The 18,483-nt window shown below is 44.9% G+C and overlaps 2 protein-coding genes across 2 annotated transcripts in view; one reads left to right on the top strand and one right to left on the bottom strand.

Moving 5' to 3' along the window:
* The first annotated feature begins 2,304 nt into the window (after positions 1-2,304).
* On the top strand, positions 2,305-13,835 carry adam17b (ADAM metallopeptidase domain 17b). Its single transcript, XM_073493288.1, has 18 exons — positions 2,305-2,504; positions 3,880-4,012; positions 4,086-4,219; positions 4,298-4,386; positions 4,863-5,043; positions 5,264-5,394; positions 5,473-5,559; positions 5,655-5,765; positions 6,051-6,195; positions 6,277-6,368; positions 6,567-6,719; positions 6,802-7,001; positions 7,796-7,899; positions 7,991-8,125; positions 8,857-8,987; positions 9,059-9,226; positions 9,757-9,813; positions 9,962-13,835. The coding sequence occupies exons 1-18, from the start codon at positions 2,417-2,419 to the stop codon at positions 10,412-10,414; spliced, it is 2,592 nt and encodes an 863-aa protein (XP_073349389.1). The 5' UTR covers positions 2,305-2,416; the 3' UTR covers positions 10,415-13,835.
* A 281-nt stretch (positions 13,836-14,116) lies between these two features.
* Positions 14,117-18,483, bottom strand: part of cpsf3 (cleavage and polyadenylation specific factor 3) — a 9,921-nt gene continuing 5,554 nt past the window's right edge. Inside the window, exons 8-18 of the mRNA XM_073493142.1 lie at positions 17,273-17,448; positions 17,046-17,204; positions 16,776-16,922; positions 16,406-16,558; positions 16,211-16,319; positions 15,997-16,095; positions 15,810-15,904; positions 15,636-15,723; positions 15,495-15,561; positions 15,110-15,206; positions 14,117-14,368 (exon numbers count right to left, since the gene is read on the bottom strand). Of these exons, the coding sequence (XP_073349243.1) occupies positions 14,249-14,368; positions 15,110-15,206; positions 15,495-15,561; positions 15,636-15,723; positions 15,810-15,904; positions 15,997-16,095; positions 16,211-16,319; positions 16,406-16,558; positions 16,776-16,922; positions 17,046-17,204; positions 17,273-17,448 (1,310 nt within the window). The 3' untranslated portion in view covers positions 14,117-14,248. The remainder of the gene's footprint in view (positions 14,369-15,109; positions 15,207-15,494; positions 15,562-15,635; positions 15,724-15,809; positions 15,905-15,996; positions 16,096-16,210; positions 16,320-16,405; positions 16,559-16,775; positions 16,923-17,045; positions 17,205-17,272; positions 17,449-18,483) is intronic.

Below are 18,483 nucleotides of genomic sequence, written 5' to 3'. Positions count from 1 at the left end.
CATCACAGTCTGATATCTGTCTCATCAGACTGATATCTGTCTCATCACAGTCTGATATCTGTCTCATCAGACTGATATCTGTCTCATCAGTCTGATATCTCTCTCATCAGACTGATATCTGTCTCATCAGACTGATATATGTCTCATCAGTCTGATATCTGCCTCATCAGACTGATATCTGTCTCATCAGACTGATATCTGTCTCATCAGACTGATATCTGTCTCATCAGACTGATATCTGTCTCATCGGACTGATATCTGCCTCATCAGACTGATATCTGTCTCATCGGACTGATATCTGTCTCATCAGTCTGATATCTGCCTCATCAGACTGATATCTGTCTCATCAGTCTGATATCTGTCTCATCAGACTGATATCTGCCTCATCAGACTGATATCTGCCTCATCAGACTGATATCTGTCTCATCAGACTGATATCTGTCTCATCAGACTGATATCTGTCTCATCACAGACTGATATCTGTCTCATCAGACTGATATCTGTCTCATCAGACTGATATCTGTCTCATCACAGTCTGATATCTGCCTCATCAGACTGATATCTGCCTCATCGGACTGATATCTGTCTCATCAGACTGATATCTGTCTCATCGGACTGATATCTGTCTCATCACAGTCTGATATCTGTCTCATCAGACTGATATCTGTCTCATCAGACTGATATCTGTCTCATCACAGACTGATATCTGTCTCATCAGACTGATATCTGTCTCATCAGACTGATATCTGTCTCATCACAGTCTGATATCTGCCTCATCAGACTGATATCTGCCTCATCGGACTGATATCTGTCTCATCAGACTGATATCTGTCTCATCGGACTGATATCTGTCTCATCACAGTCTGATATCTGTCTCATCGGACTGATATCTGTCTCATCGGACTGATATCTGTCTCATCAGACTGATATCTGCCTCATCAGACTGATATCTGTCTCATCAGACTGATATCTGTCTCATCGGACTGATATCTGCCTCATCAGACTGATATCTGCCTCATCGGACTGATATCTGCCTCATCGGACTGATATCTGTCTCATCAGACTGATATCTGTCTCATCAGACTGATATCTGTCTCATCAGACTGATATCTGTCTCATCGGACTGATATCTGCCCCGCAGCAGGAGGATTATGATGACATCAGCTGGTATAAATAGAGCTGCCAGATGTCTCCCTGTGTCTCTTACATAAGATGGAGGACGGAAGTGTCCCTGTCTCTCCTTCACTGTGACGTTTCTCCTCCAACAACGCGACGCTGTTAAAAATCACGTCACACAAACTCAGGTTCGGTTCAGCTCAGTCCACAGTGTCGAGCTCACCACAATAAGAGCACAACACGACGGCGGAGTTTCAAAATAAAGCTTTATCTGGCAGCACTGACTGACAGCCAGGAAGAGTCTGTCAGTAAATAATACAACTGTGGTGTATATATATATATATATATATATATATATATATATATATATATATATATATATATATATATATATATAGAGAGAGAGAGAGAGAGAGAGCAAGACATCATGAAAAACACAAACTGAGTGAGCAGCTGTTAGAAACCCAACAACTAACGACTTGTTTTCGGCCCTCCAGATGTTTCTGGTGACATTTAAAAAAAAGTTTATTTAGAAAAAAAAAAGATGTTTTATTTTTTGAGAGGTAAAAATACTATTTAAATATGTTGGATCCCTAAATATTAAAACATAATTATTAATATTATTTTGTCATAATCTGAGCATAATAATAATAATAATAATAATAATAATAATAATAATAGGATACGTTTACTGTTGGTGAAGTTTATTTGTAAAGCACAAGTCAAACATAACATTATGTTAAAAGACATAAGAAAGAAGGAAGACATCAAGAGACAAAACATTAAAACAGTAAAATATTTTACCAAAACATGTTTTTGGTTCTCCAGGCGAAAATGTTGTTCTTCATCTGATTATGTTACCATTCTTCTTCTCGTTGTTGTTATTATCATTGTTATTATTACTTCCTTGTTGTTGTTTTAATTGTCATGTTGTTGTTGTGTTGTTGTTGTTGTCGTCGTCGACCCCCTGCTAATCCGCCGCTTCTAGACGCTTTTATTGTGAAGGCCCGACGCTGAGCGCAGCTTCCGGCCCGCCCGTCCCGGCTGCGGGCAGCTTGACGCGCGGCTCGGCGGCGGTGCGGTGTCTTCCTGGTTCTTTTGCGGTGCGGACTCATTTTTAAACACAGCGAAGTCTTCCTCTGGACCGCCCCCCCCCCCCCCCCCCCTCCTCAGAAATGACTTGTTAAACTCCACTTTTTGTCCGAACTGTCGCTGAAGTCTCGAATCTGATGCGACGAGACTTTGAACGGAAACAGCAGCTGATCCGAACCGTCCGCCAGAGTCAGAGTCCGAGTCCACCATGAGAGCAGCGCTCAGCCTGCTCACCGCGCTCATCGGGTTCACTGAGGCCGCCATGAGGCCCGCACACACACAGGAGGACCGGTACCGTAAGTTCTAACTCAGGTCCATGTGGGTCCGGGTCCATGTGGCTCCGGGTCCATGTGAGCTGAAGAGACGAGCCGGACTTCTGTTGGCTCAGACACAATGTATGGAGGCCCACATCTGCCAGAACCGACTGCTAATATCAAATAACGATATGAGACTGTTTCATATTTAAACCTGAGTCAGAACCAATTATTTAGATTTTACAAGTTAAATTATGAGATAAAACATCATTAAATCACGGTTCTGTGATGAAGAGTCACATTTCTCATCATGTAACAGAACACAACTGACCTACTGGATCAGAACCATGACGCACTGAGTCAAAATAATGTAAACAGTCAGAATTTAATGAAAAAGTTCAAATAAATCACAATTCTGGATCAATATGTTGGTTCACTGCAGACGGCTGATCCGAGTCAGAACTTTGTAACAGAGACGAACACGTTGAAACTACACTGACACACGATTATTGATAATAACAGTTATTAATAATACAGATTATTGATAAAGTCTTTTGTTCTGTTGGGTTTTTATTCGAGCTCAGCTGTTTATGTTTCAGTATTAAAACACAATAAACGAGTCAAATATGAATGAACGCTGATTTATTTCTGACGTGAAAACAAAACAAAAAGTTAAATTTTAATTTTTAACTTTAATTCTTCTTCAGATGAGACGAGCTCCTGATGTCCAGTCTGTAGGTTAAAGGAGCAGTCTGTAGATTAAAGGAGCAGTCTGTAGATTAAAACACTTCTGCTGAACATCGATATTAACTTTGTGTGTTTAAAAATGAAAAGAATAAAGACATTTACTAACGTTTAAATGAAGTTTAGATCAGAGTTTTCCCCTTTTTTTATTTTTGTATTTTTATAATATATGTTAAACTTTATTTAATGTGGTTAGTAGATGATCTTTGTCTCTGTGCCTGAGGCCTCGTAGTGACGAGGAGGCTGCAGGCACATTTGATCCAGATCATACTGAACGTTTCTAAACTTGGAGACAATATGTCCACATTTTATTAGATAATTCAAAATAATGAGACGCTGAGTAAAACTGAGCAGAATGACAGGAAGTCAAAATGTCTTTATATCTACGTCTTTAGAGTCACAACGATGAGAAACACCAGTTGTGAGACGTTGTGTCGTAACTCGGCCTGAAAATAAAAAAAATTGTCAACTGTTCAGTAAAATGAAGAATTATTAAAGTCTCAGTGAGTTTAACTCGCGGATCAATAAACACATAAAAGATGTGATTTCATTAAAATAATAATAATACACTTTGTTTATGAAGCATCTTTCTCGACACAAGTTACAAAGTTCTTACATCAACAACAACGTGTGAAACAAAAGATAAATAAACGAGACGTGTTTCCCTCCGCAGCGTCTCTCAGCTCGATGCTGGACGACTTCGACGTGCTGCCTCTCTCCAGCCTGCAGACTCACTCCGTCCGCCGCCGCGACGTCCAAACTCAAACTCACGTGGAGAAACTGCTGAGCTTCGACGCCCTGCAGAGGTCAGAGTTCACTCTTCACACGGTCGGTGACTCAGCACGACTCCAGAAGGCAACAGTGTGTTTGTGTTCGCAGGCACTTCAGACTTTACCTGAGGACCAACAACGAGCTGTTCACCGACGACTTCAGAGCCGTGATCGTGGACGAGGACGGACGAGAGCGAAACTACGCCGTCAACAGACACAACTACTTCACCGGACACGTCATCGGTAACACGGATCGTCCTCAAACACCTTCAGACTGAAGTTAACAACACAAATACTTTACTTCTGTTTGTTCTGCTCCAGGGGAGGAAAACTCTCGTGTTCAGGCTCATATAGACGACCACGAGTTCTCCGCTCGCATCCTGACCGACGAGGCCGAGTACAACATCGAGGTAAAACACAAAGGAAACATCAGTGTAGCGTCTTCGTCAGGGAAACATCTGTGTGAAGATCCAGATGTTCAGACGGCTCCCCCTGCTGTCAGGAGGCCACAGTGAAGCAGATGTCACCAGGATCAGACATCTGTTATCGTTTGATTTGCTGCTTTTCTTTGTCAAACACGACAAAACGTCTCAGAACCAAAAGTGTAATAAATCTTTAGTTACGACCCGAAACATCAGCATGCTAACATGCTAACATGCTCACAGAGACAATGTTTACCATAATAACAGTCTAATTTAATGTGTTAGCATGCTAACATTAGCTACTCATCAGTAGACAGTCCAGCTGAGGCTGATGTGATTTCATCAGTTCTGCAAAGTGCTGACCCGATGATGGCGCTGCAGGAACAGTTCATCCTGAGGGGAACATGAACGTCTGAACCACATTTATCACATGAACAATCAGCCTGCTGTAATTCTTCTTTCAGCCTCTGTGGAGGTTCACGTCGGCGCCATCTGATGGCCGTCTGCTGATCTACCGCTCAGAGGACATCAGGAACCTCAGTCGACTGCATCAGCCTTCAGTCTGCGGCTACCTGACCTCCGACCCCGGCCAGCTGCTCCCTGAAGGCGTTAAAGGGTCCATGTTGGAGGAGCAAGAGGAGGAAGGTCAGTACGTACGAACACTTGTTGTGTGAACGAGATGAAGCAGTTATATTTCCTGTCACCGCGTCACAGAAAAAGCCTCCCTGTTTGTCTGAAATTAAGAAGTTTTATTGCGAAACAAAGAGCTTTAAATACGTCCTTTACGATTGTAAAGACTTTTATTGTGAAGCAGTATATTGTATATTGTGACTATAATAACTTCCTGGCTGTGTTTGTCCATCAGAGTCTGTGTCCAGAGGGAAGCGTCAGGTCCACGATCACCTGAAGAACACCTGTCCTCTGCTGCTGGTGGCCGACCACCGCTTCTTCAAACACATGGGCCGGGAGGAGGAGAGCACCACCCTCAACTACCTGGTCAGCACACAGTCCACACATGTAGCTTTAACCTCACCTCCATCACCTCCACCTTCACCACCCTGACTGTGTTTTCAGATCGAACTCATCGATCGCGTCGACGACATCTACAGAAACACGTCGTGGGACGATGAGTTTGTGGGTTACGGCGTTCAGATCCAACAGGTGAGGAGCAGGAAGGGACAGGAAGCACGACACCACGTCAAACGTTTCTATTACAACACTGAGACGCTGACGTAGCTCCATGTGTCTCCTGTCAGATCATCATAGAGAAGAGTCCGACCGCTGTCGCTGCAGGAAAACGTCACTTCAACATGAGAGTGAGTCCAGTGGAGGACAGAGATGTGTGGGACGTCAAGAAGCTGCTGGAGGTAACGCCCGACACAAAGTTCACTACAGCTTCATCATTTAAACACAGCTCGGTACAGACTCCATGTTTCTACACAAAGACAGAAAGAAGTTCATGTAGAACATTTGCTGAATTTACAAGAAGGAACAAATAAGTCTGAATTAGTCAGAGACAGAGTTTCACACAGTTTATAATGTTTGTTTTAACTCAACAACTCTTAAAATCACTACATTTGTTAAGGGAGTCTGGTGATGTGTGTCACAGAGGACGTCAGTTCTCAGATCTGTGTTGTTTTGTGTCCCTGCAGCAGTTCAGTATCGACATTGCAAAGAATGCCTCCAACGTCTGCCTCGCTCACCTCTTCACCTATCAGGACTTTGATGAAGGCACTCTGGGTCTGGCCTACGTCGCCCCGTCCAAACCGGACATCCCCGGAGGTCTCTGCTCCAAAGGTAACGTCCCGCTGACTCAGCACAGCCTCAGAAACAGGTAGAAATCAAATAGAAAATAATTCTGGTGTTTTTCGTCTCCAGCCTGTCCGTCATCCTCCAACGAAGAAAGAGAGATCTACCTGAACACGGGCCTGACCAGCACTAAGAACTATGGGAAAACCATCCTGACGAAGGTGGGTTGGTTTTCTGACTGTTGGTACAGTTTCCACAGCTGGAGGGTTTCATTATCGTCTCCACAACAGATAATAAACATGATGATTTAAATCAGTCTCAGTTTGTCACGTTGACAGAAGAAATATCTTTGATCCAAGAGTTTATATTTCTGTAAGTCGACACGTGGCAGATGATGAATGAGTGAGGTGTCTCCACAGGAAGCAGACCTGGTGACGACTCACGAGCTCGGTCATAACTTCGGAGCCGAACACGACCCCGACAACATCCCGTACTGCGCCCCGCGAGAGGACCAGGGAGGGAAATACGTCATGTACCCCATCGCTGTGAGCGGAGACCACGTCAACAACAAGGTGCCGCCTCTTCTCTCTGTGACGCTCAGTGTTTTACAGGTCGACACCTGAATGGTAACTGAAGCATCTCCTGTGTGTCCAGCTCTTCTCCAACTGCAGTAAACGCTCCATCGTCAAGCGTCTGAGGTCCAAGGCGCCGTCCTGCTTCAAGCAGAGGAACATTAATGTGTGCGGGAACTCTCGGGTGGAGCAGGGCGAGGAGTGCGACCCGGGACTGCTGCACCTGAACTCGGACCACTGCTGCACCCCCGAGTGCAGGCTGAGAGCTGGAGCTCAGTGCAGGTCAGAGACGCTGCAGAGAAACTTCATCTGCCGAGTCACGCTGAATGTAGACGACTGTGAGACGCAGGGTTCATTGTAACCGTCATGTTTCATGTTCAGGTTTCATCGACACAAACGTTCAACTAAAATCTTTAATGTTTCAAATGAAACGATCCCGTCATCATATTTATTTATTGTCTCCTGACATCAGAATCACAAGCGTTCAAGCTCGTTGGCAATTAGTAGAGTGCATACCTCCGCCAAGGCCCATCAGTTCTCTTTTGTACTCACTCATAGATATCAGCCAGTGTAATCCTGCTGACAAACCAACCGACCGACCAATAAACCAACCAACCGACCAACCAACCAATAAACCAATAAACCAACCAACCGACCAATAAACCGACCGACCAATAAACCGACCGACCAGTAAACCAACCGACCAATAAACCGACCAACCAATAAACCGACCGACCAGTAAACCGACCAACCAATAAACCAACCGACCGATCAATAGACCGACCGACCAGTAAACCAACCAACCGACCAATAAACCGACCGACCAATAAACCGACCGACCAATAAACCGACCGACCAATAAACCAACCGACCAATAAACCAACCGACCGACCAATAGACCGATCAATAAACCGACCGACCAGTAAACCAACCAACCGACCGACCAACCAATAAACCGACTGTGTTGTTAGCAGCGTCACTAGCAGTTGTGTTCTGATAATGTTCAGTTTTCTCTCACATGCATCATCTTGTGGTTTCTGAGCTGACCCTGCTCACCAGCGTGTCTCTGGGTTCAGTGACAGGAACAGTGCGTGCTGTAAGAACTGCAGGTTCGAGTCTGCAGGTGAAGTCTGCCAGGAGCCCATCAACGCCACCTGTAAAGGTCACTCGTACTGCACAGGTCAGCTCTCAGGTCAAAGGTCAGAGGTTTGGGATGTTAACGTGTTGCAGAGAGGCTCGGAGTGACGGGTCTGCTGCGTCTGTGTCCACAGGAGTCAGCAGCGAGTGTCCACCTCCAGAGAACGCTCGGGACAAGACGGCCTGTCTGGACAGCGGAGAGTGTCTGAACGGAGAGTGTGTTCCCTTCTGTCAGGCCCAGCTGAAGCTGCAGCCCTGCGCCTGCAACGGTACCAACATATATCTCTGAACCTACGACCCGAACACACTCACAGTGACTCCTGTTTATTCAGTCAGCTTCAGTAAAGGAGCAGTTCGCCCAGAAACAGTAAACTCACTCATCTCCCTCATGATATAAAGTCAGATATCAGAACATTTCTGGAGCTTCACAGTAAAACAGAGTTGCAGCGTTCTGCTGAACAGCTGAAGCAGCTGGAGATGATTTAAACATCAGATGTCTCCATGCAGCTCGTCTGCTGTGATCACAGAGATCAACCTGATCTGAGGAGACCAGATTTAACCTTCATTAACATGAAGTCTTCACTGGAGCTGCTGAGCTAACAGTGTTAGCATCAAGTAGTCCCGCTGAGCTAACAGTGTTAGCATCAGGTAGTCCCGCTGAGCTAACAGTGTTAGCATCAGGTAGTTCCGCTGAGCTAACAGTGTTAGCATCAGGTAGTCCCGCTGAGCTAACAGTGTTAGCGTGCACAAGCTGTAAATAACGTCTCCTCAGATCAGTTTGTGTTTTGTGGACTACGAGACTTCACCTGACGTTCATCATGGAGGAGCTGATGACTGAACTGTTCCTTTAAGGTGGTTTGTTTTACACGAGGAACACATTTTAATGTTGTTGCATGTTTGTTCTTCAGGCTTGTGGGTCTTTTGTAGAAAAATCTTAAAAAGCGTCCTGCTGCTGGAGTGCAGCTGCAGTAACGCCTGTTTGTTTCCGTCTTCTCGTCAGAAACCAACTCGTCCTGTAAAGTCTGCTGTCGGAACAGCAGCGGCGTCTGCGCCCCGTACCAGGACAAGACGGGCAGCTTCCTGTTCCTGCGTAAAGGCAAACCCTGCACTGTGGGCTTCTGCGACGGAGCGGTGAGTCTCATCAGCTCGTCTGTTTCCGCTGCTCCTGAAACACTTAACGTGACCGTGTGGTGTCTCTGCAGGGGAAGTGTATGAAGCAGGTGCAGGACGTCATCGAGCGTCTGTGGGACTTCATCGATAAACTGGACATCAACACGTTCGGGAAGTTCCTGGCTGATAACATCGTGGGCTCAGTGGTGGCCTTCTCTCTGCTGTTCTGGGTCCCCTTCAGCATCCTGGTCCACTGTGTGGTGGGTCTCAGAACTTGCCTCTGGTCACGTCTCTTTAAGATCAGACAGCTGTTTTCCAAACACTTCTTATATTTTTGGGACAAACGCTCTGAGTTCAGGGTGAGCCATCAGGTGAGCCATCAGGTGTTTTTGAGACACTGGTGCTGATTGGTCCAAGTCAGAAGTCTGCTAATCAAACTGAAGATCGCTGAATTATCCTCTTCAGTACTCGAGCTCGGGCCGAGACTTCACCAGAATACTCAACAGTATTTAATGCTTCTGCTGAAGAGACTTTAAATCCTCAGAATTTTAAATGGAGTCTGGTGTGTGCAGTTTCTTCCAAACCACTTAATTATGAAATGTACAAACGAAGCTTTGACACATTTCTGTGATCTGAACAGATGGTTCAGTGTGATGGGTCGACTTCAGGAGTCAGAGCTCAGTGTCAGACGTCTGTCAGTGATGGGTCACGATCATAATCATAACTGAATGTGACTCATCAGTTAACAGTGTTTGGATCTTTCTCACTCTTGCTCTCTTTGTGCCTCCAGGACAAGAAGCTGGATCAACAGTATGAACAGAACACCAAGTCTCTGTTCTTCCCCAGTGTGAGTTCACTGTTGATGTTCTGTTCCGTTAATCTGAAGACGGATCAGGTGTCAGTGATCGGACCGATCGTCTGATCAGATCTGATATTTAAGATTTAATAATGATCAGAAAAACCTGAATAAAACAGCGCTCTGTTCATTTTCCCAGAATGCCGAGCTCCTGAGCAGCCTGGAGTCTGCGTCTGTTCGGATCTTCAAACCTCCGACCTTCTCGACCGGCACCAACCCCGCCGGGCTGCGTCTCCACCCGTCCGGGCCCCAGCAGACCAGCACCCCCCCGATCTCCATCTCTGGCCCCGACCTGGCCCCGGCCCCGGCCCCGGCCCAGGCCCCGGCCCAGGCCCAGGCCCCGGCCCCGGTCCAGGGCCCTGCTCACGCCCCTCTGGACAGCCCCCGCATGGCCACCATCCAGGAGGACCCCAGCTTTGACTCGCACCTGGACGAGGAGGCGCTGGAGGAGGCGTTCGGGCGCCCGGCGGGGTCGGGTCAGCGCTCCTTCGAGGACCTGACTGAGAAAAGCTTGACGAGTCGCAGCGAGAAGGCGATGATGTTCAGACTGCAGAGACAACATCAGATCGACAGCAAGGAGACGCAGTGCTGAGAGGACTCACCTGTCCACACCTGTCCACACCTGCAGGTAACAGGCAGGTGGAGGTTTTACAGTTTGCCGGCTGTTTCTGCAGTAAAACTCAGGTCTGATCATGTTTAACAGCTTTTCATCAACAGATGTGAAGCAACAAGAAACATTCAGAACAATCTGACAACAAAAATGATATTAAAAATATATTTTAGATTATTTTTCTAGAGTCAACAGATGAAACCTGTTTGTACAACATCAGTTTATTTTTCTAATATCAGAGCTCGACTCTTTCTGGACGAGCTACAGAAACATTCTGGTGCGTTCAGACCAAACGTGAGGAGAAAATTTGCAGAGTTCGATCGCTGGATTATTACTTTTTATTGCGGTTACTCTCGCAGCACCCAGCCGGGTGACTGTCGGCATCTGGAGCTGCGTCTGGATGACGGCAGCTTCCAGCTCTACCTGAGGCCGGCCGGTGTCCAGGTCTCAGCTGCAGAGCGTCTGTCTCCACTGATGCAGCTTCTTCACAGGTGTGTTAAAATCAATTAATAGTAACTGTGAGCAGCAGGTAGACTGAATGAATCTGTCTCACCACATCAGTCTGAACAAGAACAAAGAGATTTCTCTGTGATCTGAATCAATAAACGGATCAGAAGCTGAAATAACAACATCATAATGTCGCCTTGTAAAAAGCCTGAACTCTGCTGCGTCAGGTCTGTCAGCCAGATAACAAGTTACTTTTAAAATGTTTGTTCCCTGACTGGAGTTCGGATCGATCAGAGCTCTGCTGTGCAGAGACATATTTACATGACTTACCTGGTAGTCCAACTTCCTCGCTCACTTCCCTCCACGCCAGCTCCTTATTTGTCCTGTCTCAGTAAGTAGATGTGTCATCGTACAGCTCTGGGTGTCTGCAGGCGGCATGATTACTGATTATTAGCCTCCATTGTTGTTCACGTCAGTGTGAACGTCAACGCTGACAGACTTTCAGACTCAGCGTCACGAGAAATCCTCACTTGAGTTCAATATTTTCAACTGACACAGATTCACGTCTTGTCGTTGATTTTGTCTTTAATCTAGTCGCGCAAATAATTCACCTCACGTTTGGTCTGAACTTCGTGACAATAACTGGACAAACTTATTATCAGAACACAAATCAGTTTTTTATACTGACTGGTCGATATTATATCGGCCACACACAAACGATGAATCCTCGACTCAGACGTCACATTTTGGGATTAAAAACAGATCGACAGCGTTTTTATCGTCTAAAACAGCAAAAAAAAGAAAGAAGAACTTCCCCTCAGGATCCGTCCTCGACACGTCTTCATCGCTGAATTACAATTCATATTAAACTTTATATTAAACGAGTCGTCATCTGACGGTGAAACTCTTCTTTTGAGACGTGAACGTGATGTCAGAGTTTTATTAGTCAGCAGTGTGAGATGGACAGGTGGCCGCGGTACGGAGGCCCAACGTGTTCAAACTTAAATAAATAAGGACTTATGAAATCAATAATCACACATTTTAATTAAAGTCTGTTTTTATTTATTTTTATTTTCCCAACGATGTTTAACGGTTCAGGTTTGATATTTTCTTCATGTGTTGTTGTTGTATTTAGTTTTGAGCCCTGTGGGCCTCCGTACTTTGGTGGAAATTTTACTTTGAACATAAAAACAGACAACAGATTATTATGGAGGACCGAAACGGCCAAAATCAAAAATAGACGAAGAAAAATATTTTTTCAAAAGTGTATTAATTTATAAAATGTGACAAAAAGGAATATTTGTTTTTATATTCTTCTGTATTTATTTATTTATTTATTTATTTATGTTTATGCAGGAAGTTATGTAAAGTGGATCTTTGCACTCTGATGTTGGAATAAAAACAGAAATACAGAAGTTAAAGGAAGTAAATGAGGGAATTACATAAATAAATAAAACAGCTGATAAAGTAAATAAAGTGTGGAGTATATAAAAAGGTAAACAAAAGCTAATTTAAACAGAAATATTAGTTTGTCACATTTTATTAATTACATTTCTTTTTCATTTGATTGTATATTTATTAATTTATTTTTTGATTTTGCCAGTTTTGATCCTTTAATGTAAAACTTGCATCATTTTTTAGTTAAAAAATGAATGTTGTTGATTGAATCTCGTTGTGTTTCCGTCTGTCGGGACAAAACAAGACATTTACAAACTTTAATGTTTTATAAACCAAAGATTCTTCAGGTTCATTGATTGAAAACGATCAACATCAGCAGCCTGAAGACCAAACTGCACTGAGACACTGACTCGACGCTCCGACTCTGACCTGCACTTTTTAATGTTTGTCTTGCTGTAAACTTCCTGTTTGTGTTTGTAACAAACAAACAGTCACACAGCTGTTAGAGACCGGACCTCGTCACACTCAGTGGGTCAGGAACAGAACCGTCGTCTGATCAGTGACGAAACTTCAGATTTTATTTTTAACCATCGTTTAAAAAACGGTTATTCATGTTTTGAGTTAATATGAAAAACAACAGATCTTTATTCACTTTTTAAAATCTTAAATATTTGAATGGAGTCTGGTTTCCTGAGGAGAGTCAGCTGAAGACGTGATGAGAAGGAAACGTAACTCCGGAGATTTAAATCGTGTTCGGCTGCAAAACAGAAATAATGAACCAGATTTAAACAGACTTTTATATTTCAGCCTCTTGAATCCAGAGTTTTATCATCATCACTTTATTTCAGTGTCTCACTGGACACTGAACCCCCGACCCTGACAGTGTTAGTGCCTTGCTCAAAACTGCAAAATATATATATTTTTTTTTAGTCAGATGTTTTTGTACGTGTTCATCGTCCTGTGAAGTCCACTTCTGCCAAGTCAATTTAATGTTTTCTGAACTGCAACAATTTATAGATCAACATGAAAAAGCAACACTTTACACAATCATACTTGAGTAAATGTACTCTGTTACTTTCCACCACTGAGTATGTTACCTGTTTGTTTCTCTTCCTGGCTGATCTGATCTTCCATATTGTTCTAAATATTTGTATTAAGTTGTTTATTTGTTGTAAAATGGGATTTTAATCGTTGCCGTCAGACATGTGACCTGTGCTGTCGTGTTATTCTGTGTTTTGATAAATACCACAGTCGAATGTTTAACTCTGAACCAAACTTCAGTCAAAAAACGGAGGTTTTTACAGACGTGTTTGAAATCAGCTCGTTTCACTGGGAGAAACTCAGGCTGTTTGGTACCAGTCTGTTTTATATGTTTACGTTTGTGATTGAAACTGTTAAATCATTTTTATTTTTTAAAAGACAATCAGAATCACTGTGTGCCTTCTCTTCCTGTCAGTATTTTTAATGTGGAGTGTCTGTTCACTGAGTATCGATCCATTTAAAGCTCCGACAATAATGTGTTTATTTTACGAATAATAAAAATGTTTTCATGTGAACACGCTGAGAAACATTTGTTGTTGAAGAATTTGGTGTTTTGTTGTCGTCAGTCTGGAGCGTCACTTTTTAGGCAAGTTGATGTTAGCATTTAGCTTAATGTTAGCATTTAGCCAAGAGCACTGGCGTGTCTTGGTCCAGACTCAAGGTCCACTTACTAGCTTTCACACATTTCTTCAGAGAACAGTTCTGTCAGCTGTCGTAACGATACGTCTGTTGACTTTTGCTTCAAACTGCAGTTTTAGAGCTGTAACAAGTAATCGATTAAGGAAACAGACTCAGAACTCTGAGAAAACTCTGGACAAACGTTTATTTAGTTTTATCGATCAGTACAAAACACTCAGGAGAAGAAGAAGAAGAGATTCCTTTGGAATCAGGTTTTAAACAGTTTGTCAAAGAAAGCAAACTGCGCCCACATCACTGGTGACTCCGCCCCCTGTTGGTGACATCACATGTGGGGCTGAGGGCGTCGTAGAGCCGGTGGACGGCGACCTCCACCATCTCCCTCAGAGACTCGTCCTCCGCACACGTCACCGACTGCAGGACGACACAGAGGTCACAGGTCAGAGTCGCTCCGAGCTGCCGCCTCGTCAACAAACATCAGACTTATTAAATAATTATTCTGTAGTTAACGAGTTTTAGATCTTCTTCCTCCATTAAAACACATCGATGAGCTTCACTGCAGTCCATGTTGACCAAATGTGGATTCATGCGCCGCTGAAAATAATCCCCACAGCCACTACAGCGAGCGGCTGTTTGTCAATGAAAACTAAACATTATGAGGAGTTTTAAACATTTTTATCTTCAGTAGGAACCAACGGGCCACAGACAGGAAGTCAGACCGTATAGAGAGACGGACCGACATGTTGGAGTCTTTTCATGGGATTTGTTGCAGAAAAATACAAAATAACGTCCAGTACTCGTTAAAACAGACGATAATAAGTTAATAATTAATTAAATACACCAAAAACTGATCCTTCTGTTTTTATTTACTTCATTTAATTTATCAAATTTGCATTTTTAAATGTATTTGTTATTTTACATGACACACTTTGACTGACAGCCCCTTTATTTACATAATGAAGCAGAAATATATAAACAAAAAAAGTATATAAAATATTAATTAATGAACAAATAGATAAATTAATAAAATGGAAAACTAATTTACACACAGTTAATTAATTAATGCCTTTTTCTGTAATATTATTTCTGGTGCAGTTAATGGTCAGAGACAGGAGACACAAACAGGAGGTCTCACTCTGCTCATGTTGTACTCACCCTGGTTTCTGGGTCGACGGCCGCGGTGACTCCGTCCACCGTCACGCTCAAAGTTTTATCGTCTTTGAAGTGAACGCAGTCGTCTCCGAACATGTCGCTGCGAAACAAACACACGACAGACAGCATTAACGGTGTCGGTCTGCTGTCGGCCGGTCCGTCTGATTCCGTCCAGACCCAGAACTCAGCTACTCCACATCTCCTCACACAGTAACCACTCTGGGTGAGCTCTTATTTTGAAATGTCTACAGATACTTCCTTCTTCAGCTTCTGTTTTATTTCCCAAATATATAAATAAATAAAAACATTCAGGATCTGAACCAGTAAAAGTTCTTTTAGTTCTGCTGTTTTCACTGTCAGACTCCAGCCGACCCGTGTTGGGACTTACTGCAGCATGAGCTCCAGTCTCTCTACGAACAGCTCCGAGTCCAACGTTTCTCTCTTGCCCTCCAGAACTGAAACAGACAGACAGAGGTGGGTCAGTACCTGTTCCTGCTGATCGTTTCAGTCTCACATTCTGTTCACTCACATTTTTGGGCGTTGGGGTTGGACTGGACCTCCAGGACCACCGTAGTGACGACATCAGCGTACATATCGTTGAGCGGGTTGGCGACCCACTAAGGACGAAAAGTAACAAGTTTCAGTTCCATTAAACTGTTTAAGACGTGTTTTATTGCTCCGGTCACATGTTTGAGTCTCTGACCTCCAGCAGCACCATGCCGGCCTCGTGAACCAGAGTGATGCTCTTAAAGATCCTGATGGTGATCTTAGCCGCTGCCTCCACCTGCTCCACGTCTCCTGAACACACACACACACACACACCACACATCACACACAGGTGACACTGAGCGTACGAAGGTCCGACTCGCAGGATGACGTCGGGACTTTACCTGTGAGGCTGCGGAGCTGGCTGACCAGCAGGGAGATGGGTCCGGTGTAAGGGATGGCCTGAGACTGCGTCACTGTGCCCATACACAGATCTGTGTAGTCTGAACAGAGAGAGGACAGCAGAGAACAGTGAGGAAAACCACAGCGCCTGAACACAACACAGCAGGGATGTGTTCAGAGACACAGCAAACGAGAGAGACAGACGGCGATACTGACTGGAGAGGTCGGAGGGCGTCATGATGTGATAGTTGAAGTTCCTCTTGACGAGGATCCCGGAGACCCTCTGACCCTGAACACACTTCCTGTCTGTCAGAGAGCCCATCACCTGCAGCAGAGCATGCTGGGAGTTAACGGGGCTCAAACAGTCGGCAGCTGTCAGTGAAATCTGATGTGACGGAGTTTCACACTAACCTTCGCCAGTTTCTCTCCTCTGAAGTTGAGTGTGACGGCCTCTGTGTTTCTCGGGTTGTGGACTTCGATGTCGACCTCGTCGTTGTCTTCATACTCGCGGATCAGAGCGGCTTTCAGACGGGCCATCTCGTTCTGCTCGCCGTGGACCAGAATCTGGAGACAGAAACAGTGTCAGTGCGTCGCTGCCTTCAAATGATGTCATGTTTCCTGTGTTAATGTGAACGAGCCCATCTTGTAGTTTGAACAACCTCAACTCAGAGTCGTGATGTTTTCATCGAACCAATGATTATTTTTGAGCCTTTAAAACCTTCAGTCCTTCATATTTAACATGGTGAGCGTCGTCACACGCGTGTTCGGGTCATGTGTTTACCACGTGAGGAGGTTTGAGTGCTCTGATGAACTCGCTGGTCTGCTGGTAGTCAGTGTGAGCAGAGAAGGAGATGTAGTCCACGGACATCTTCAGGAGCAGCTTCTGACCCGACATGGTGGTGATCTCATCGGGCTCCGTCATGATGTGCTGAAACACAAACAGGTCCAGTTAAACACAGAAGATATCAGAGCGTTCATTTACTTTCATCTGCGTTTTACCGTTTCCTGTTTCCCAGCATGCTTCAGTCCCAGTGTGATGAGCTGAACCCACCTTGGCGAGCGTCCCCTCCACACAGTATCCGGCGATGATGACTCCGTTCCTCTTGTCGGTGCACCAGCTCTCAAACAGCTCTCTGGACAGGCCGCTCTGCATCATACCAGGAGACGCCATCACCACGCTGGGACCGATGTCGTCAAAGTGGTCCATGCTCTGAAACACACGAGGACGTCACAAAGAGCTCGGGATCGAACCTGTGACGACCTTCGGCGATCACTGACCTTGAGGTTGCTGATGTGCTTGAAGACAAACGGGTTGTTGATGTTGATGGCCTTGCGGATCTTGTCGTTCATGGCGTTGATGTAGGTCTGGTAGACGGCCATGCACTTCCTGGCCAGAGACGAGGCGTAGTAGATGGGGATGTCGTGGAGCTCCGGGTGGTTCTGCCAGTACTCATCTGAATACACAGAGGAAACTCAGGCTGCGTTCAAATACCCTCAGTACAACAGCTGAGCAGTATACGGATCTCGTATCATGATGGTGACATGAGACTGTTTCCTGGTTTAAAGGCTTGTTACAGTAAAGTGATGTCAGTTATTGAACTCAGACTGTTTGTCATCAAATCATCACATCACTGATGATTATTGATCAGAAATCTCACGGTGGTAATATTTTATCAGAGTACCTGCAGAGAGGTGTCGTGTTTCTGTAGCTAACTGAAGTTAGCATCACTCTGGTTCCTCTGTGGGATTATTGAACTGGATTTTAGTTTCTGATCCTTCCAGGTTCTGTTCATCCAGATAATCTCCACAGATGAACTCCACTCTGATGTTTGAAGTGTAAATTAAATGTGTAGCAGTAAAAAGCTAATGCTAGGCTACAAACAGACGACATCACGGTCACATGACTTAAATGTCACCACCACTGAGCGTCTTACTGCACAATTACTATCCAGGTATTCCCCACCAGAGACAATAAAACGCTGAATCTCCTGCATGCTAATGCCATGGATGCATATGACGCCACAGCCCTTCCCCCCCTTGGCAGGTCAGACCACAACTTGGTCATGATGACTCCCAGGTATGTCCCTCTTGTGAGACGGCAGCCCGTGCACACCAGGACGGTGAGGAGGTGGACACAGGAGGCCGCTGAGACACTGCAGGACTGCTTCGGGTCGACAGACTGGGATGTACTCTGTGAGCCACATGGGGAAGACATTGACAAGATGACTGACTGCATCACAGATTACATCAGATTCTGTGAGGACACCACCGTACCAGCCCGCACCGTGCACTGCTTCTCCAACAACAAGCCCTGGATTACCAGTGACCTGAAGGCACTTCTGAACAAGAAGAAGAGGGCTTTCATGTCTGGAGACAGAGAGGAGCAGAGGAGAGTGCAGCATGAACTCCGAGAGATGCTGAGGACGTGCAAGGACAACTACAGGAGGAAGCTGGAGGCCAAACTCCAACAGAACAGTGTGAGGGATGTG

The sequence above is a fragment of the Pagrus major genome, chromosome 22 (genome assembly GCF_040436345.1).
Source record: "Pagrus major chromosome 22, Pma_NU_1.0".
NCBI classification, from domain to species: Eukaryota; Metazoa; Chordata; class Actinopteri; order Spariformes; family Sparidae; genus Pagrus; species Pagrus major.
Note: the sequence above shows the minus strand (reverse complement) of the source record. Positions and strands in the feature narration are given on the sequence as shown.